Source organism: Corvus hawaiiensis, chromosome Z, assembly GCF_020740725.1.
Source record: "Corvus hawaiiensis isolate bCorHaw1 chromosome Z, bCorHaw1.pri.cur, whole genome shotgun sequence".
In the NCBI taxonomy this organism is placed as follows: domain Eukaryota; kingdom Metazoa; phylum Chordata; class Aves; order Passeriformes; family Corvidae; genus Corvus; species Corvus hawaiiensis.
In genome coordinates this window covers 31,810,979-31,832,519 of record NC_063255.1, presented here as the reverse complement: position 1 = coordinate 31,832,519, position 21,541 = coordinate 31,810,979, and the positions used below count along the sequence as shown (strand labels likewise).

General features: G+C 40.5%; 1 protein-coding gene across 6 annotated transcripts in view; it reads left to right on the top strand.

Annotated features, from left to right (window-relative positions):
- Positions 1-21,541, top strand: part of PIGG (phosphatidylinositol glycan anchor biosynthesis class G) — an 85,678-nt gene that overhangs the window by 28,336 nt on the left and 35,801 nt on the right. For 4 of the 6 annotated variants that reach the window (XM_048290776.1, XM_048290774.1, XM_048290779.1 and 1 more), the window contains 3 exons: positions 2,651-3,108; positions 10,628-10,819; positions 17,724-18,033. In XM_048290776.1, the coding sequence (XP_048146733.1) occupies positions 2,651-3,108; positions 10,628-10,819; positions 17,724-18,033 (960 nt within the window). Of the gene's footprint in view, positions 1-2,650; positions 3,109-4,865; positions 4,903-10,627; positions 10,820-16,476; positions 16,816-17,723; positions 18,034-21,541 lie in introns of those variants that run through there. The other 2 variants (XM_048290777.1, XM_048290778.1) reach the window with 2 other exon arrangements.

Here is a 21,541-nt window from a genome sequence, read left to right as displayed (position 1 = left end):
TTACTTTTCAGAATAGCATACTAAACAAACCTGAGTGGTCTTTAGAACAGCAAAGAAATTTCAAATGCTAGTAAATTTAGATTGAAACAGGGCATTTTTTCAGATTATTAGTATTTTTTCCCCCATTATTGTTGTGTGTAACCTCATAGGGGCTTTTTTGGTTGTGTGGGGTTTTGTTTGTGTGTTTGTTTGTTTGTTTGTGTTGTTGGTTTCTTTTAAGTGAAATGACTTTGGTGTAATGTATTCTTTAACAGCACAAGAAATGAAGGAGATGTGAATAGTTTATATTTGTAACTATAGCTCCTGCATTCTTTCACATGTCTCATAAAATTTCGGTTTTGCAAAAGTTTTTTTCCCCTAAAGCAAAATTTCTAGTAATGTTAACTGTCTTCTTGCATTGTGTATTTGTTGTCTTCTCTGTATTACATACTCTTGGTTATTGAACAAAAATATGTATGCTGCTGTCAGTAAGTCATAAACACAAGTGAGATTTGCATCTAAGATGCTCAGAGATACTGGTATTGTTTATACCTGCTCTCTTGTTACCTGCTCAAACGTCAGTTTGTTTCAATTTTCTTTCAACATGATTTATACCGTGCAGGAATTTTAGTACACTGTGCATCTTTTAATGTAGCATGTTCTCTGTGAAATTTATCCCTGTGAATATTCAAGATTTTTTTTAAAGTTTGTTCATAGGTCAAATGTAGGAGGATGATGTGGTTAAAATACACAGTTAAAGAAATAAATGTGAAAGTAGTTTCAGAGATCTTTGTTCTGGAGTAAAAATGGCATGCAGTAATTTAGATCTGGCTTTTAAATTTTTGTTTTATTAGGTGCTTAAAATACCAGTTTAAGAGATGCTCTATGATATTCTCTAATAGAGCAAAAATAGAGAAAATTAAATAGTAATGTATGATTTTCGACAGTGTCTTTCCCAAAATTCTTCACAAGTATGTATATTATCCTATTTGTTAAGGTATGTTAGGAAGCTCCTGCTGTCCTCTAGGGCTGGGGTGTTTGTCTTGCCTTGCTGTTGGAGCACAGCTGTGCATGCCCATCCTGGGTCACTGTCCCCACCTCTGGCTCTGACTTTGAGGGGAGGTTAAACAGACAGGTGTTTCCAGTCAGTCGCCCTGTGACCGCCCACACATAGGTGTGTACTCTGGGCCCTCCAGTTAATAATGCTGTCCTACAAGCTTGGTGATCCACTGTCTCTTTTCCCGTTGCTGACACCCTTACCTGTCTTGTATGTACTCTGATCCCTCCAGCTGCTGGCACCTTGGGCTTATGGTCCTGGTGGCCAGTAGTACCCCCTCCAGTGACTCTGGCACATGCTGCAGTCATGGCACTGCAGATGTGTGGGTCCGGTGACCCATGATCACTCTGCAGCTGCTGGCACCTGCTTTTACTTGCTCTGGTCTCAGGTTGCTGACATGCAGGCTTGTCCCCAGCTGCTTGCAGTGGTGTCTCGCAACACCCACATTTGGGACAGGGTGTGGAGTTGCACAGAAAGATAGGAGAAGATTTAATAAGACAGGATAGGCCACAGAGACCAGGCACAGGGCTCAGTCAGAAAAGTGCACTGACTCCTGCTTATATGTAACTTTCCCCTTTCTCCTCTTACTTTGCCCCTGTTTCCAGCATGTTCCTCATTGCCTCCTCTTCTCCACCCTTGATGCTTTCTTGAAGCTTTGCTTTATGAGTTGGTACAGATCCACAGGTGCCATTGGATATCTGTAACACCCATGTACTGTCACTTCCCACTTACCTGTTACAGAGTCCAGACTGATGCTCTTCAGAGCTATGCCTGTGATTTCTTATTGCCCTGTCAGTTAATGGCTGAAGAGTTTTGGTCATCTTTTTGGTCTCCCTTAGTGCTTACTTATCATGGTTGTGTCTCTGTGTGGTCTTTTTATAGCTTTCTCTGTGTGCTGAAAAGGTTCTTTACCTGATAACATCAATGAACCAGGTGCTCTCAACTTCCTCATGCCTTTATGCTTTATCTTAAGCCCTGTCATTGAAGGTAGTGATGATAAGGCAATTCCAATTAGCTGCTGAGAACAGAAAATTGACCTAATGGAGGCATTAGACAAAAAATATTGTGGTTTTAGATAGGCATGGTGTGTGAATAAATAATAAAAAGGTAAAGATTTAAAGTAGATTTTATGATGAAAGACTCATTTCACGCTAAGCAAGGTCAAGGAGTGCCATCAGGCAGTAACTTTGTTAACTTGAGTAGTGAAGGCTGTCACTATATTGAGTTGAAGATATCACGGATTTGAACTACTAGAGAATTACCTATTATCTATATCTCAGGTTTGATTTCTGCAGGATTTCTATTTTTACTTCTACAAATATGCAACAGGGCATGAACTTACAGGGTGATAGGGAATCTTAATCTGTACAGTTGTGATGTTTATTCATAGAGAAGTTTTATTCCTTAAACAAAATGCAGTTTTAAAAATTACTACTATGTTGTAGTGCTAAGTATGCTTAACTGAAATGATTCTTCTATAAATTTTTGAGATTTCTTAAGATAGAAATGTTATCCTGCTGTATATTTTGTTTTCATTGCTGTAAGCACTCTATGAATACTTACAAATGAAATTTTTACTCCTTCACCATGGCTTTTTTGTTTGTTTGTTTACAGAATCCTACTGTGTCCAGTTCTAGCTGGTCAGAAATAGATGTGCTGATTCTGGCTGGAACTATTGGCCATGTTTTGAGCTTGGGGGCAAGCAGTTTTATAGAAGAGGAACATCAAACCTGGTATTTCCTTATCAATACTCTTTGTTTGGTGCTGTGTCAGGAACTTTGTAGAAATTATTTTCTTCTGAAAGAATGTGACCCTCAACATAGCACCAATGTGAAACAAAATTTTGATAGTATTGGGGAAACCTCTGAGTACAAGAATATAGACATTCCAGCAGCAAGTAATTCAAAACTGGGCAAGGCCACCTCTTCATCTGAATTCGTAAAAGGATCAGATAAGTGGATAAGTGTAGCAACTCCATGGATCATCCTTATTTGCTGTCGGCTGCTTCGATCCTTGAATCAGACAGGTGTCCAGTGGGCTCATCGGCCAGACTTTGGACACTGGTTGACAAGGTGGGTATCTGATTTATTGTCACACTTTCTGCCTCATTTAAAAATTAATGTGTGTTTCATTTGGTGAAATATGTATATATTTCTGTATGGTCTCTGACCAGAAAGTGCTGCAGACATACAAAACAGATAAACAGTGAAGTGACATAAGAAATTTTTCATTTCTATTTCACGCAGGAGTAATTCCTTGTGTGTTATCAATAGTTTATAATCTTTGCCCTGCACCATGACTTATCTAATTAATGCCAATTATACATGATAGGTTTATCAGAAGCAAAAAGTAAATATTTTCCTTACATAAGTCAACAGTGTCTGGTTTGAGAAATTTAAAAATCACTTAATAGAATTAAACTCTTGAAATTAAGACAGTAAGGTTCTGCATAATTCCAAACTTTATGAAGTCACAGGAGAAGATGCCACACATAGAATTCTTCCTTGTCTATCACATGCTTGTAATGTGTGAGTGAAAAGCTGAAGGAATTTTTTGAGTGTATGTAATATGATAAACTAGAAAAGGACTTTTTTATAACTGAAGGTACAGCGGAGAAGGGCTTCTGCTTTTTCTAATACTTTCAGTACTTTTGAGAACTACAGTTACTATTCAGTGATACTTGAACTGTCTCATGTAGTTCAGTTGGTACATGGAGAAGCAATACTTTCTGACTGTCTAGTCAGGGTTTTGGAAACAGCAGATGAAGAGGCTCTGCTGTGTAAGATAAATAGATTTCTTGCCAGTATCTTACAATACCTGGATGAAATGTCATTCGTCATTCATTAAAAATTACATGAGCAAATGGACTAATATGAGACTTGTTTTTTATTGGCAGCCTCACAGATGAAATGCTAATTGCAGTGACAGGCATGAGTGCTGAAAAACATGAGTTATGAGGGAATTTATTGTATTATAGCGATTGTTCTATACCAGAGTTTTTACCATGCATTTTTGCTCTTGAGGGGAGGAAATGAGGAAAAAATGTTGTGTTTCCTACATCAAGACTGTGTGATAGGTAACTCACTCCTTCATTGTGAGCTAAGCCAATGTGTGAGCAGTATGAGATGTAATTTGGTGTGACTGTGAGGATTTTTACAATTAATCCTGAGCATCTGTGAAAGATTTATTTGCCCAATAATGTCCTGAGCCAATTTTTTCTTCAGACTGTCAGTCCTTTTCTTTGGAGTGTGCTGGTGCTACAAAGCCATGAAACAAGGACCTTATAAAGCTGAAAAATTTGGTTTGTTTCAAATATATCAAATATATGCTTTTACTCATGTGGTCCCCCAGAGATGTTTATTGACTCTTGGAAATGTTACCAGACTTCTAATAATTGTGTGTGCATTTATGGACTTAACTTTCAAAGATCCTGTCTCACTTTAATACGCTCCCACCTCTGATTTTGTGGCGCTAAGTATGCCTATAGAGCAGTGAAACGTTTTACAGCCTTGGGCTGTGGGTGCCTCAGGGAGATAACACAGGTGGAGTGTAGACTGCAGGTAGACCAGGTGCTTCCTGATTTATAACAAAAGTGGGAAATCCTGTGTGCCCAGCTGTAACACTGTTGCCTGTCAGGAACGTAGAAGCAACCTGCTCAGGTAGACCCAAGGTTTTTTACACCTGTTCTGTCTTACTCTGTGTTTTTTTTTGTTGTTGTTGAGGAAGGAGGGGGGACAAGGAAGGGAGGAGGCTATTTTTGTGTTTGATTTTTGTCCCTGTGGATTGGAATTAATGTGGATTTGAATTATGTCCATATCTTTCTCTGTATTGGGTAATGCATAACTGGACCCCTGGCTGAACACAGAGTAAGAAATAACCTTTCTCTGTCTTCTGGTAATGTTCTTCATATGCAGCTCCAAATGCTGTTGGTTGCCTTTGCTACAAGGGCATGTTGTGTGCTGACTGTCGAGCTGGGGTCCACCCAGGCACTCAGAGTCACCTCTGAAAAGTTGGACAACCCCCAGTCTGTCCTGATGTGTGTAGCTATTTGTTCCAAGGTGCAGGACTTGCTTCTTGCCCTTGTTGAACTTCGTAAGATGCCTGGTGGTCCATTTCTCCAGCCTATCAAGGGGCCTTTGAGTTCTGTATTGTGTGCAGACTTGTGGAGGGAGCACTGCCCCATCGCCCAGGTCATTAGTGAAGACATCAAACAGTATAGGCCCCAGTGGGGGCCAACCCATATGTCCTGGGGTTGACAGATAGTGACTGGTCTCCAGGTGGACTTTGTGCTGCTTATGGCAACCCTGTGAATCCATCATTTGAGTACTTTCCAGTCCACCTAACTGTCCACTTTTCTAGCATGAGATTTCCTATGGGGATGTTACGGGAGCTGGTGTTAAAAGCCTTGTTAAAGCACAGAGAAACAACAATGCCTGCTTTATGCTCTTCCACTGAGTTTATCTCATCACAAAAATCTGTCAGGTTGATAAAGTATTGTCCTTTATAAAGCCATCACAACCCTATTATTAAAGCTGTCTGCCTCCCCCTTCAGTAAGGCTGAAGTACAGCAGCTAGATATCAAAACAAAAACATCAGAATTTTACAGGCGAATTTCTTCCTCTGTTCACTATCAAAGTGGCCTCACATTGAGTGTATTTGCTTGGGTCTTGAAGCAGGTAGAAGAGAGAAGATTCTACAGCTATACTCTTAGGCTATGACTGATTATTTGGCTAAAACAGTATACTGTAGGAGCTTTTGCCATACAACGCAAGGAACCTGCTCTCTTTCTACTTGCCTCACTTGCCCTGTATTTTATGTGTTCCCGTGTCAGTATGGTGAACTAAATCACTGAATAGACGTGTCTGGAAAAATAACTCAAGATGGCATGAGAAACTCTTGGCTTTCAGTTGGATCACTTCTCACTCTGATTTACCATCAGTCTTCACAGGCAAATGGGCTGGCTTGGTAACAGGAATGCAGGACGGGAAGAGTGTACAAGTCAGCAGTGCTGCTGTTGAGATTACTGTAAGAAGAGAATGTGGAAATATCTGGATCTTTTGAAGTGTTGCAGACAAAACAGATTTTTCTTTCTGCCACTGTCAAGCATTCCTTAAAAAAACCCCCTTGCCTTTCAAATCTAATTGAGAAAGAAGTAGTGATTCCCGACCCTGTACTTTGGGAGGCTTAAAAAGATTATGCAACAGTCCGGAGTGTTGTGCCATGGCAGGATAAGAGGATGTGTGATTAGGACTGTCACTGTCACAGTTCTGCCTTCTCCCTTCCATTGATGTGTACTAGTTTGAAAACAAGCCAGTGGGAGGCACCAAGTCAGAATAACAATTTAATGGGGAAATTTAAAAAAAGGGGGAAAAAAACTAAAAGAAAACACTGGTTCAAACTGACAGAGTCAAGATACAACCTGAGTCCCTGTTAGGCAGGGTGGTGGTAGCAGTCTGGGAGAAGTGATCCTGTAGAAAAAAGGGTCTGCTCTTCCTCAGAAGGTCTAGTGGTGGCTGTGTAGCTCCTGTCCTCTGGAAATCCAGTGGAAAGAGTTCCCTCGGGTGTTCAGAGTCCCAGATTATATCCACGATGGGATGCTTGGTTCCTCCCTCTGGGTGGAGCATCTCACAATGGGGTAATGAGTCATGAGGCCAAGTGTTGATTAGGCTCATTAACAGAAGATAGTCCAGAGGGAGTTATCTCTGAGTCAGGCGGCAGGACAATGATGGGCCATTAACAGAAAGATGGTCTGGGGGGAGGAGGCAAGGAAACACTGCCCCACCTGATTTCAACAGCTCATGAGGATGGTAATAGAGTACACTGCAACCCAGGACAGGTGTAACTACTTCTGCTGTGCCTAGGGAGCAGGTGAAAGAATGGAACCCTGGCAGCCCTGGCACAGGTTGGCTCATGCTGCTGTGGAGCTACATCCTGATTTAAAACAAAGGAGCAGTTTTCAGCCTAACAGGAGAATATTATGTATGTCTCCATGCTGACAGATACTTCAGTTGCAATATAGGGTTAAAAGATGAGTAGTATTTGAAGTATTACAGTTTTTGGACTTGAGTAATAGGATGTAGTTGAGTTCTTGTCTCTGTTATGGCTCACTGAACAAGCTTTAGAAAGATTAGTCAATGATGCAACTAAATCTTTACACATCCTGTGGTCTGTAAAGTGTCTAGGAATTCCTATTTGGCCAGCTTGCTTGCATTTTCTTTGGTTGCAGGTTTTAACATCTGTGTTCCTTTTCCTTCACACAATAACAGGGTTGTAGAAATGTCTGTTTCCCTAGTGATTTGATCAGGGTTGAGATTATGTGTTTTCCTTGTAGCATGAATTGAAAGTTGGTGATAAACTGAGTTGCATAAAGCACTTACTCCTCTTCCCAAAGTGCTTTGCTAGTCTGTAAGGTTGATAGTTATTCTATTTTTAGTATTAGTTTAATTGGCATAGTTATGTCTTAATAGCATGTTTTTTGCTAATAAGAATTTAGAACCTTACTTAGATCATTAGCCCTTACTTAGCCCTTGTTAGTTTGAGTTCAGGCTGCTTAGGCCTTTTCTAGCCAGCCTTGTCTCAAAGACAAACTAATGAACAAATGGCCCTCTTTTTTTATTCCCCTGTATTGATCTTTTGGACATCTGTGTTCATGCTCAGACTAGTATTTTGCTTAATTAGACAATGCTTAAGAGGCTCAACATTTGAGACAGAGGCCCTGTTGTTCAGGTTTTCCTGTTTGATGTAAGCATCAAAACACAGAAAATCAATCCTATCTATAGTGTGTTGAAATTGGGTACTAGGAATGTATTCAGCAGTGCTGAAATAAGGAAAGTGTTCTTTTGTTATTTGCAGACAGACTGTGAAACCTGAAAAATACTTTGTTGGGAAAAAGAGCAAAAGAAAATCAGACAGTAGATGAAGTGGAAGAAAACATGCAATCTAAATCTCACTGGAAATCAGGTTTTCTTTTTTATTGGTTGGTACTCAGCTTTATTTGGCTGTTAATCTTGGTCAGTGCTGATACTTGAAAGCTGTCAGAGCTGCTACATGGCAGTGTCAGCTTGAAGAGAAGTGACAAGAAGCATCAGCATGGGAAGATGATAACGTTTTCTTTTACTAATGTACTTAACCATCCCCAATGCCCTTCCCCTCAAAGCTAGCACACCTTGTGACTTCTCTGTATCCAGTTGTAAAATGAAAGAAACAATTTAAAAAGGCCATATATACCTAAGTTATTAATCATGCACATTTGTAATGCCTTTCACTCTACTTGTATTTACAGTAATGAGGTGAAGTCCAAGCAGTGGAAGAAAATGTCTTCAACCTTCATTCTATTACCAGAAGTATGAATGTAGACCACAAGCTGTTACAGTAGAAAGATAGAGCCAAAGTTATCTTTTTTCCTTCACTTCTCAACAGGTTTTCTTTCAGGAAGTTATTGGTTCTTCGCTTTCAATTTTGTGGTTTGTGCAAAACCCACTACATTGCAGCTGAGATCAGAGTAGCTTGTTTGTGCATGTGTTTGTGAGCAGACTATCAAAATCATTTAGGACTTTGCTAAATGACTGGACTCTGTGTTCAGCAGCTACCATCTCCTTTCAAAATATATGCTAATTACATATGCTTTTAGCTGCCTAAGTGTCAGAACCTTGGCTGGAAAACTTTGAAACTGTAGGTGATTTGTGCTGACCTGACTTTGCTTGCTGTAAATCCTTTTCTTGTTTCTTCAGCAAATGCTATGAAACACTCGGGTAGGGGTTTTTTAAACAACTTTGTATGGCTCAAAAAAATTCCAAATGGAGATCACGGAGGACTGTTACCAGAAAACCTGGACATGAGATGTGTATTAGTCCCTGTGCTAGGGGTCAAGTATGCAAACTCAAAGTGTATTGAATTTTTTAGATAAAGAGACAAAGATGATGATGATGAGGATGTACTGTTATTTATCCCTGATTTGTCTTGCTCTCATACAATGAATAGCCAAGGAGAATATGACCTGAAGACTTAAAATTTTCTGTAATGCTCATTTGAAAGGTTTAGTGTCTACTAGATTAGTTAATTATGTTTTGATCATAAAGGAAGTGGTGCTTGAGTTACCTTCACAGCTTGCTGCAGAAATCTATTCACTGCTTCTGCTGTCTCCTTCTGTAGAGGAATAACAATTGTGAGGAGAAACATCAAAACTACATTTTCTGTCTCATAGCATTCTAGATCTTATTCCTCTCACTTTTCACCCCTGGCTTTCAGAGAGCAGTGCATCTCTTGGGAATCTTGTTAAGGTGTACGAACTATGTGACTGGGTCCTGCATGCAGAACTGATGTGACAATTTATCTGCCCTGCAACCTTTCCTCTGTGACTTTTCAAGCACGATAGCTGGAACATACATTGATCAAGCTCCTGATAAAGTGTATACTAAGGAATAGGAAAGCAAACCTGTTTGAAGTACAATAATTTTTATTAAATCAGAGATAAAATTGGAATTTGGTGTGATTAGATTCAATGCAGGTAACAGCCCAGGCACACTGTTAGTTTCCTGAAGTTAGTGATCTTTTATCATGGGATTTTGAGTTGTGGAAAACAGAAGATGGAGCCCTTAGCTCTCAAAATCTACATGATGTTCTTAACTCAAAGCAAATGTAACAAAATTAGTGGTTTTATATCATTTGGGATACTGGGAGTATTTTCAGGAGGCATGGGTTGGCAATTCTTGTACTACAGTAGGCTTACTGAAACTACGTGTTAGGGGATGGTTGCAGATCTTTGTCTTACCCCTTACATTTTGCAGTGCTAATTCGTATTACTGAAGATTTAAATACATAACACTGGCAGCATGCTCAGTGAAATGCCCTTGATTCTGGAACGAGTGTTGCCTATTTAGGATGCAGGGGAACAAACAAACAAACTGTATCTGTAATCTTCTCTGCCAGTGATGCAGATTTTGTGTCTATCTCTTGTATGTATTGACACAGTACGAGGTGCCGTAGTTGCATAAGGGAATCATATTGTGCTAATGAGTTTGTGTGTGTGTTTTAAACTATGTAAGTATATTTTTGGTCATTTTGGGTAGGTAGTGTATTCTATAGGTAGTAGGGTAGCTAATGTGTCTAAAATTAAACAAATACATATGCAGTTATTTCAAAAGACAGAATAGTTCTAATCCTGTAGTGCAAAAATCTTTTCTGTTGTGCTAGAAAATGAAATGCTGTAGTATAAGCAAAACACACTTAAAAAAAAATGTATAAATAACAAACCCCTAGTTTAAAAGCAGTAGACTCTTTTCCATTATGCAATATGCATCTCAGTTTTTATATAATTAACAAAATAACTAGCATATGGTGGAACACAATAATTACACTTTTAAATATGCATGCTCGAATAGAAAACCTCATTAATAAAACTTTTCTAAAAATACTAAAATATTTTACCATACCTCTTAGAAAGTTCATAACAGGTACCACTGCAGTGATTAATTTGCTCCTGCATCAATTAATATGGTTTATTTAATACAGTGCTGTAGCTAAGCCTCTATCAAATGCGTTTGGCACTAATTACTGTTTTAAAAGGGGTTTTTTTTGTTTGTTTTTTCCCAGCTCTGAACATAAATCTGAACTCTCCTTCCTGGCTGCAGTCTCCCTACTTACGATCTTCTTTCTGGTTCAGAGAAGATGCTCCCTAGTTTCAAAAATTGCTATGGCACTCGGGCTCCTGGGAGTCTACAGTTACCGGGCAGCTATTGGAAATGTCATATTTCCATGGCAACATGGTGGCAGAGATATTTCCAAGTAAGTTAATCAACAGATAAGTAACTGTTTCTAGCGAGGTGTTGAACGCTTTGGCTATCAGGGGATGAGGTGGATGGGATGTTCTAGGTTGGAATTACATTCTTACGAATAGAACTGTAGTTTGTAGGTGACCAGCACTGAATTTTTGTGATGTGTGCCTAATTTTAAGCCCCATGAAGTGTCTTTTGACTGTGACAGATGAGAAGCCAGTCAGATAAGAATTAATATGAGGAAAATCTAGTATTTATACCCTATGTTTTTGCTACAAAGAAACTGTGCCATATCTTGTTGTTTTAGATGGACTTGCCACATCTAGCAGAGCACAAACCAAGCTCATGTAGCTGTTTCTTAGTTTCGAAAGTGCTTAGGCAGTAGTTCAGAGAGCTGCTTTTCCATACCTTGCTTTTGCAGTTGAGTATTCTATAACATGGGCTTTCAAGATGTAACCATGTGCTTCTCAAGGTTTCACCTGTGCAGCACACTGCATACTAGGATTTTTGGTTTGATGTTAAGTTTCCTAAAGAACTAGTCAGTAACTGTAAGGAAGTTATTAACTCTTTCACCAATGACTACTTCTGGAATGTAGATAAGTGGCTTTACACCTGGCTCTGCAGCCCCAAGGTTTACTAAATGTCAAAGAGTTGTGGAAAACTTCCAGAGTCGGAAAATTTGATGAGAAGTAGGAGATTATGGAAGAGAAGCTGTTGAAACCATTGTCTTCTGGATGTAATAAACTTTCTCTCACACTTGTTTTGAATTTTATATCAATACAAATGGTTTCTGTTGGAGCTTCTTAGTCAGAGGCCAGAGATTCACAAGATGTGTAGAGATGGAAAAAGGCCTGCAGGGTAAGATGTTAGGACATAAAGAAGATCAGGTTTGCTAGCATGGCATTTTTACAAGAAATATTTGTTTGTATGTGTATCTGGATATATTTACATACATTCCATCTCTCCAAATACTGAAGATAACAGAAGTATACAACTAGAATTAAGTTAACTTTGTGTGTTAGTCATGCTGCATGACAAAGTAATGATAATCTTTACTTAGTGTGCAGGATTTGGGTCTATGCTTGAAACATGCCTGATTTTTGAGTGTGATCTCTAGTTTTGCTTTGTGTTTGAGTAAAATCCTTGGAGAATAATACTGTCCTTGCAGCATGAGACAGAACATTAAATACAGAAATTGAGCCACAAATAAAATGCAATAAGAGAAATAAATGCTGTACTTAAATACTGAAGTCAAACATTTACTTGAAACTTGTTCATTCTATAGTCAGCATATTAATCTCAATTATTACAAGATACAAAGCTTTTTGTATTATTTCTATCATTAAATAAATAACGAACACAGTGATTTACTTAAGTTATGTCAGAGCTCTATATAAACCCCAAGTGAACCTTCCCATGGCACACTGTGGCACATGGGTCCCATCTGAAGAGAGGTTCTGCTTCCCTCCCATACCATGGTGCCTTTTATTTCACATAAAAATGAACCAGCAAACATTCCAAAATGAACTCATGTGTCTATGCCTGCCAGATCAGAACATTGTCTCTGCCATAATGCCTACCAGTGCACAGCACAGGCTGGCTTAGGGCTTCCAGCATGCTCCCTGGCAGTGGCCACTCATGTGCTAATATGTGGGCTTCTCAGGAGTAAAGTACAAGTCCTGATAAGGAGACATGGTTTGCCCAAGATCACTGACTCATCAAACATTATCTTCAGCAAGGCTCCCAGTCTTAGTCAAAAGAGATGGTAGGCAAATCTTAGTAGATTGATAGGTGACATGTTGACACAGTGATACTAGCTTGTCTTTTTTAGGTGGTTGATGTGATGTATGTGTTAAAAGCCTTTTAAAAATGCCCCCCAAAACCACAGAACTTTCCTTTAAATAGGTTTAGAGGTATCTTCAGTGTCTTCATGATCTGGAATAGCTCCAGATCCAGGTGCAAGGTAGAGGTATTTTTGTGTAATATGAGAAAAAGCTGTAGGCAGCCACTGTGTTTTCCATGCATAGTGAGTGCATTCTTCTCTAAGATGGAGAATCTTTGCTCTGAAGCTCTGTTCCCTCTCTGAAGATTTTCTCTGAACGTGACAACTGCTGGGAGGTGGATGAGGGAGAAGAGGCATTTTAAGAGTTCTGTGTTTTTTGTGGCTTACACTAAGAAAACCTGTAAATTAAAAAATGTGAAGAAGTGATTTGGCCTTCTTTTTACCTCAGTTATTTTTTTAAAAAAATGTAGTCTGTACAAAGAAAAAGATGAGTATGTAGTGTACTAAAACAAACAAAATAATAGTAGTGCGTTTGCTGAGGGATACTTTCTCTAGTTTGAATTAACCATCAACTGGTTAATTCCAGTTTTCACTCAACCTACTGAATAGGGAAATACCCCAAGCTATTTCCTAAAGTTTTACTTACAAAGTAAATATGTGGTAATAATGACATCAGACTTACCAGAGACACTGAAAAGGGGCACTGAATTTCTGCATTAGCCAGAAACACAGGAATTCTCTAAACTTCTCTAAAAGGCTTTTACCTTTATTTTTTTTTCTCTAAAGGAAAAATGCAATGGTCATTACAGGGTTTTTACAAAGGTTGCTATGTAAGGGAATAAAATAGTAAAGCCCTTTTGCATAGGCTGTTAAGTATAATTTTGAACCGTTGAAAGGTAAACAACAGAACAGTGTACTGTATTCAGGTTTAGGAAAATCACATTACTGTTGTGTCATGGTTTTGCCTTTTTTCTTGGTTCTATACATGCAAAAAGAAAATTGAATATGTAAATGCTCTTGTTTATTATTTCTCCTCTTGCTTTTTCTTTCCTGTATTTGAAAAGAAAGATTGAATTCATGCTTATTTTTTAATAATTGGTTGAGAAGGATCGTGACCTAAGACTGAAAAAAAAAATTATATTTATAAAACTTCTTTTAGAAATTTTGACTAGTGGCATCTTTTTGTGGTCAGTTGGTTACATTGGTTATGTGAGTATAACTATGCTTTTACTATTTTTAGAGTCCTGGTCTAATCCTCTACGTATTGCTGAGTGTAGATGACTCAGGAATCCTCACTTCTGAGTGAATTATATTAACTATGTAGGAGACCATGTTCACTCATTACTCAGGTATAGGGAAGACTGGTAATAAGAGATTGGCTGGTGGAGGCGCACTCTGCCGTGCCTCAGACAAACAGACCTGACATCCAATTCACAAGAAGCAATGGACCCCCCACCCTCTCACCACCAGCCAGAAGGAGCTTGGGGTGGAGGGGAATGAAAATGCGTTTCTGCTTTGGGTGGCAGGTGAAACCCCTCCTGACCTCTCTCACCTCCTCAGGTGTCCATATGCAATAGATACGAGGCCCTGGAATCTGAGAAGCAGGGAAATGAGGACCAGAGAAATGAGAATGTGGGTGACAGTCCATCCGGGTTGATGAGGCTGCCTATGGCACAGCAGCTTACCCCCCACATCACAGCCTCCTCAGCTAAGAAGAAGAAGAGTAGTCATTGGTGACTCCCTTTTGAGAGGAATGGAGGGCCTGATGTGCCAGCTGGATCCAATCCGTAGGGAGGTATGTTGCCTCTCTGGGGCCTAGGTAAGGGACATCACCAAGAAACTTCCCAGCCTGCTACAGCCCACTGATGATTACCCACTGCTGGTTTTCCAGGTGGGTAATGACCAAGTCCAAACAACAAGGATGAAGATGATCAAAAGGGACCTCAGGGGCTTGGGGACAGCTGGTCAAGGGCTCTGGAGCACCAGTTGTGTTCTCTTCTATCCTGCCAGTTTCAGGGATTGATGGAGCAAGAAACTGGAAAACCAGGCAGATGAACACCTGGCTTTGAAACTGGTATTACCAGCAGAGTTCTGAAGGTTTTTACCACAGGTCAGTTTATAAGATGCCAAGCCTGCTGATGATAAATGGGGTCCACCTGCCTTAAGGAGGCAATCTTAGCTCAGAATTTAGCAGGGCTCATTGAGAGAGCTTTAAACTAGATTTGAAGGCAGATGTGGACGTAGGCTTGGCAGAGATAAGGTTACAAAGACATGGTGGGGTACCTCGCATGACTGAAATATTGTCATGAAGGGCCACACGTTGCTTATCAAAGAGACCAGGAAGGTGCATTGGTGGAGCTTCCCTCTATGTGAGGAAACACTTGGAATATATCAAGCTCTATCTGGGGTGGATGTTGAGATAATCGAGAGCTTATGGGTCAGGATAAAAGAGCAGACTAGGATGATTTTGTTGTGGGTGTTTGCTACAGGCCACCTGATCAGGAAGAAGTGGATGAGGATTTCTACAGGCAGCTTGAAGCAGCCTCAAAGTCACAGGTTCTTGTGGGGGACTTTAACTACCCTGACATCTGCTGGATAAGCAACACAACAAAGCACAAACAGTTCAGGAGGTTTCTGGAAAGCACTGATGGCAACATTCTGACACAGGTAGTGGAGGATCCCACAAGGAATGGTGTGCTGCTCAACTTCCTAACAACAAACAGAGGAGGCCTTGTTGGAGATGTGAAAGTTGGGGGCAGCCTTAGCTGTAGTGATCATGAGATTGTGGAGTTCAGTGTTGGGCAAAGAGGAAGCAGGGCAACAAGCAATCATGGACTTCCGGAGAGCTAATGTTAGCCTCTTTAGAGATCTTCTTGGAAGTATCCCATGGGAACAGGCCATGCCAGGAAGAGAGGCCCAAGAGAGTTGGTTGATATTCAAGGGTTATGTCCTCCAGGCTTAAGAATGACACATCCTGATGAGCAAGAAATTGGGGAAATAGGGTAAGAGACCTGTGTGGATGATCAAGGAACTCCTGACGTTGCTGAAGTGTAAGCAGGAAATACACAGGAGGTGAAAGCAGGGTCAGACCACTTGGAATGAGTATAGAGAGGTTGTCAGAGAAGGTAGAAATGAGAAAGGAAGTCCAAGGCTCATCTGGAACTAAAACTGGCTGAGGACGTCAAAGAGAACAAAAAGGGCTTTTTCAAATACATGAAAAACAAAAGAAAAACCAGGGATAGTGTGGGCCATGTACTAGATGGAGCAGGGGCCCCTGTAACAGAGAACATAGAGAAATCAGAATTACTGAACGCCTTCTTTGTACTCGTCTTCGCTGACAAGACCAGCCAGGGATCTCTGACCCAGGAGACCATGGTAAAAGAATGTTGAAAGAAAGACTTTCCCTTGGTCAAGGAGGATTAGGTTAGAGAACGTGTAGGCAAACCTGACATCCGCAAACTCATGGGTCCTGATGGAAAGCATCCACAGGTGCTGAGGGAGCTGATGGACACAGTGAGGCTTTTAATGATCGTCTTTGAAAGGTCATAGCAATCAGGAGAGATGCCTCAGGACTGGAAGAAAGAAAATGTCACCCCCATCTTCAAAAAGGGCATGAAGGAGGATCCAGAAGTCAGCCTTACCGTAGTCCCTGGAAAGGTGATGGAGCACCTCATTCTGAAATGAGGCCAGCTCTATCCACATGAATGACAAGAACATGATCAGGAGTAGTCAGCCTGGATTCACTAAAGGGAAATCATGCTTGACCAACCTGCCTGCCTTCTGCAATGAAACAAATACCAGATTGAACAAGGGGAAAGCAGTGGTTGTTGTCTACCCTGACTTCAGCAGGGAATTGAACACTGTCTCTCACAATACTCTTACAGACAAACTCAAGAAGTGTGGACTGGATGAGTGGACGCTGAGGTCCTGGCTGAATGGCAGATCTGTGCAGCCCTTCAGAAGGACCTCGACAGGCTGGAGAGTTGGGCAGAGAAGTGTCCAAAGTTCAACAAAGGCAAGTGCAGAGTCCTGCATCTGGGGAGGAATAACCTCAGGCACCAGCACAGGCTGGGGGCTGACCTGCTGGAAAGCAGCTCTGGGGAGAAGGACCTGGGGGTCCTGGTGGACAACAAGCTGTCCATGAGCCAGCAGTGTCCTGGGGGCCAGGAAAGCCAATGGGATCCTGGGGAATAGGATGAGCATTGCCAGCAGGTTGAGGGAGGTGATCCTGCCCCTTCACTCAGCCCTGGTGAGGCACATCTGGAGTGCTGTGTCCAGGTCTGGGCTCCTCAGTACAAGAGAGACATGGAGGTCCTAGAGTGGGTCCAGAGCTGAACTCTGAAAGTGGTTAAGGGACTGGAGCATCTCTTTTATGAGGAAGCTGGGCCGGTTCAGCCTTGAGAAGAGAACGACTGAGAGACAACCTCAGTAATGTCTCTGAAGGAAGGCTGTCAGAGGATGGATCCAGGCTCTTCTTGGTAGTGCCAAGCAATGGGACAAGAGACAATGGGCAGAAACTGGTGCACAGGAAGTTCCACCTGAATATGAGGAAGAACTTCTTTACTGTGAGGGTGACCAGGCACTGGAAGAGATTGCATGGAGATGTTGTGGGATCTCCCTCACAGGTGATACTCAAGAACTGTCTGAACACAATCCTGTGCAATGTGCTCTAGGATGACCCTGCTTGAGCCTTGAGCAGGAAGATTGGACCAGGTAACTTGCTGTAGTCCATTTCAGTCTTAGTTTCTCAGACCCTTCACTTCTAGAATACGAGGTCACAGTGTTTAAGCTTACTGGTCCTTGTCCTTGTCAGCTTTTTTGGGCAATGTTTTGTGTTTCCTTCAGAAGCTTGCTTTCACGGGAAATGAAGAGGCAAATGAATTTATAGGTGGTTTGAAGATAATGTAACTGCTAATTACTCTTACAACTTAAAACATGGTTTGGTTTTTTTTTTTTTTTTGGTAATGGAATTGCTTAGGGATTTGAAAAATACTAGCCTTGGATTTTAACCTGTTAGGCAGAACTGGTTGGTTTTGACTTCTCTTGAAAGACTCTGAAATAGATATTAGTAAGTAACTAATTTTTCTGTTTTATTTATTAATTTTTTTTTTCAATTTTATTTTCTCTTTAGGGGGATTACTGAAGCTCGTTTTGTTTATGTCTTTGTTCTTGGCATAGTCTTCACTGGCACTAAAGATTTACTAAAGTCACAGGTTATTTCTACAGACTCCAGCATGAAGAGCACAGGATTATGGGAAGTGTATAGCGGATTGGTTCTACTAGCAGCTCTTCTATTTAGACCTCACAATTTACCAGTCTTGCTGTTTTGTCTGCTGATTCAGACAATGATGACAAAATATATTTGGAGACCTTTGAAATTTGATGCAGCACAGATTACTATCATGCACTACTGGTTTGGCCAAGCTTTCTTCTATTTTCAGGTAAGCTGAATGCTCTCTCTGCTGCCTAGGAGGGAAAGGGAATAGTTTTTCAAAAAAATATTGTCCATTGTAAATAAAATGCTAATTAAATATTACAGTGGAAACTTTACTGAGTTCTCAGAAGGGTTTAGTTTCTAAATGTTTTACTAATGTTTTGTTTTCAGAATCGGGGAAAGATGCATACCTTAGTGTCTTATCCTCTGTGTAGATTTCCAAAAGTGTTACAAGGATCAGGGACCTATACCAGGATGATTTTGGTCTGTTAACGGACCTTGTAAGTACTTTTCAGGTGATAATTAATTTAAAAATGTTGTCTGAACTGATTAATACCAGTAAAAGGCGGGTGGCTTTTGTCACTGGTTCTTGAGGCTTACAGTAGGTCTACATACTGTTTAAGACTGAAGGAAAGTTCTGTGGTATGTAATACCTCTTATGAGAACCAGAACCAATCTTCTTTCTTAGTATATCAAATGATACCTTCTTTCCTGAGAAGCCTTACTAGCTTCAATAACGTAGTTCTCTGCACTGCAAATAAGGTTGCAATTCCACAAAAATTTTACTTTGCATTGAAGCTGGAGAGGTTCTTTCTGCTTCTAGTATTGTTGGAACCTTACCATAGCAGGCTGTCTAAAGAGGGCATTTGTTGAGAATCAGGTTTAAGAGGTGGGGTTTGCAAAATTTCAGTGTGGGACCTGTGTTGACTTCACCTCTGAGGCATGGCTGGGGATGTTAAAACTCTGGTCAAGCTTAGGGCACTTCCTATTCTGTTTCTGATCCGGTAACTGCAGACTGAGGATTGGCTTGATTGAGAGTGTATGTCCAGATAGGGAATTGCTAATGCAGGTAAGATCATATGATTCATCCCTTCCTACCCACTTTTCCTGTTCAGGGGGCACAGCATGTCTTGGTTGAATGGCTTTTGCATGTTTTGAACGTTACTGTTCAGGCAGCCAGCTTTGATTATAGCCTTCTGAGAGCACTCCTTGGTGCAGTTGGCAAAATGCTGAAGATGGAGCCCTCTGTACTGAGGTACCAAATTAAAACAGCTGCCAGAAATTTAATGGTGGGGAGGCTGGCAAGAAAATCCTAGTTATGGAAAAGAGACTAATAAAGAATGGTTCAGATGTTTTCATAAAGCAGCAAATGGTTCATAAATGTTTTCAGAGATGCTGAATTCTTGGTACACTTGGCCGAGAATTTCACAGAACTCTGAAATTACTGGTGAGTTGAATTTGGAAGATGTCTCCGGAGATCATTCAATCCAAGCGGACCCCATGAAACAGCAGGTCAAACAGACCAGGTTGGTCTGAACTGTGTCTATTCCCTATTTTGAATACCTGAAAGGGTGAGGACTGCAAGATCTCTGGGCAGATGATCCCAGGGCTTGACCACCCTAGCTAGTAAAAAAAAAAAAAAAGCTTTTTCTAATTTTAATTAGAACTTCTTGTATTTCTGTTTCTGTGTGTTGCTTTTTATCCCTTTGCTAGTCACTATTGGGTGACCAAGGAAGTCACAGTCTGGTTACATTTTGTGTACTTCCCCATATCAGGTATTTATACATGTTGTTATGATCCCTGCTGAGCTTTCTCCTCTTGAGAGTAAACAGACCCAGAGAGTTGCTTGTATGACAGGTGCTTTGTTCCCATCATCATCTGTGGTGCTTCAGTGGATTTTTTCTGATGCACCCATGGGTTTTTTGTGGTGTCAAGCCCAGAACTGGACCCAGGCAGGCACCCAAATGGGGATCTCACCACTGCTTATTAGAGAGAATGGAGCATCTCCCTTAAACAGCTAGTAAGGCTCTCCCTAATGGAATCCCAGGTGCTGTTGGTCTTTGCACAAAAAGGACAGTGACTGGCTGATCTCTTCCAAGCAGCTTTTCATATGATTGATTTCTGGTGTGACCAAAGGCATGGTTTTATTCCTCCCCAAGTGCTGGATTTGACATTTCCCTTTGGTGCACTTTCTGAATGTCTTGTCATTTCATTTCTTCAGCCTGTTGAGGTGCCTCTGAGTGGCAGCAGACCCATCTGCTATATCAACCGCTCTTCTGTATTGTGTGCAGACTTCCTGAGAAGACTCTCGGTCCCATTGCTCACGTCATTGATAAAGATGTTAATATCAGCCCCAGTGTCAGTCCTTGTGGCTAATCACTAGTGATTGGCCTCCCGATGGGCTTCAAGCTGCTGATGGCAGCTTTGTGAGCTCAACAATTGAGCAGTTTCCAGTCCACGTGATTGTCCAGCTTCCTAGCCTGGACTGCATCCATTTGTTTGCCTGAGGAGATGCTTAAAAGTGCTTGTGAGGCGAAAGCGCGTTAGATAGATGTAGCCCATGTATCTTCAGCCAGTACAGCGTGATGCAATAGAAAATAAGAACTTCTTGAAGAAATAGTTTTGTCTTGGAAGTGTAATGTGGCAGGTTAAATGTGTTTTTTCTACTCTGAATGATGCCAAAAATGTGGTACTAAATTTTCTGGAAAAATTTAGGTGAACTTTGAAGCAGCTGTAAACGTTTTCCAGAAGTAAGCTATTAGAGCTGTCAAGAGCTTGATACATCTTTCTATTTGACTCTGCTGTGTCAAAGGGTTTTTTCTTACACCAATAAAAATGTATTTATGCAAGACCAATAGAAGGTAACAGGATCTGGTAACAACTGTTTTGGCTTTCTAGTTGTCTTAAACTGGTGTTATTGGAAAGACTTTCCTTTTTCATGACTAATGTTTTGCAGTTTCAACTACCCTTGCAATTGAGGATTTTTTTTGTTTTTAGAAGACTGGAAGAAGTGATTTCCATTTTACTTGGCTACAAATTGTGTTTTTGGATATCCTGCAGTTTCAGAGCATCTGGCTAGGCCCCATCACTCTGCTGGCAATTTTGACATTTCTTCTAGAAGTGCTTCCTTTGGAAATAATAACTTCCAGTATGATACAGATTTCAATAAACTTTAGGATATTTGAAAAATTAGTTCTGACAAGGGAATTTCTTCCGTGTAATGTGTTGCTAAGTCACAGCATCCAAACCTTGTAAATGAGAAATTTTCCATTGCTTTGTTATGAGCCAGATTTCTGCATCTTGTAAGACTGTAAGATCTGGAAAATGATCTGGGTGATAGTTATTTACCAGAACTATTGTTAGAAGCACAGCAAAGCTTTTTCCCCCATGTTGTCTCCCATGATGGTTTGTATGAAATAGAAAAGGTCCAGATAAGAAGCTGCCTTTTTTGTCCCATCACATGTCCCAAAGCTCCAGCTTTGAAAAGATTATTTTGAATTAGCAATGGCTTAGCAAAAATTCTGGGAAGTCATTTTAGCACAGGACCTTTAAAAATGTATCAGTTGTGGAAGAACATGCTAACAGTCTTCCAGAATTTTTTTGTGTGTTTCTCCACTTGAAAAATCAAGGTGTGTGCATGTTCACCATGCCCAAGACTGATTAAAATGACAAATGAATTATAATAGAACAGGAAGGATTTCTTCCATTTTCTCTCTTTATTTCTCTTTTTATTT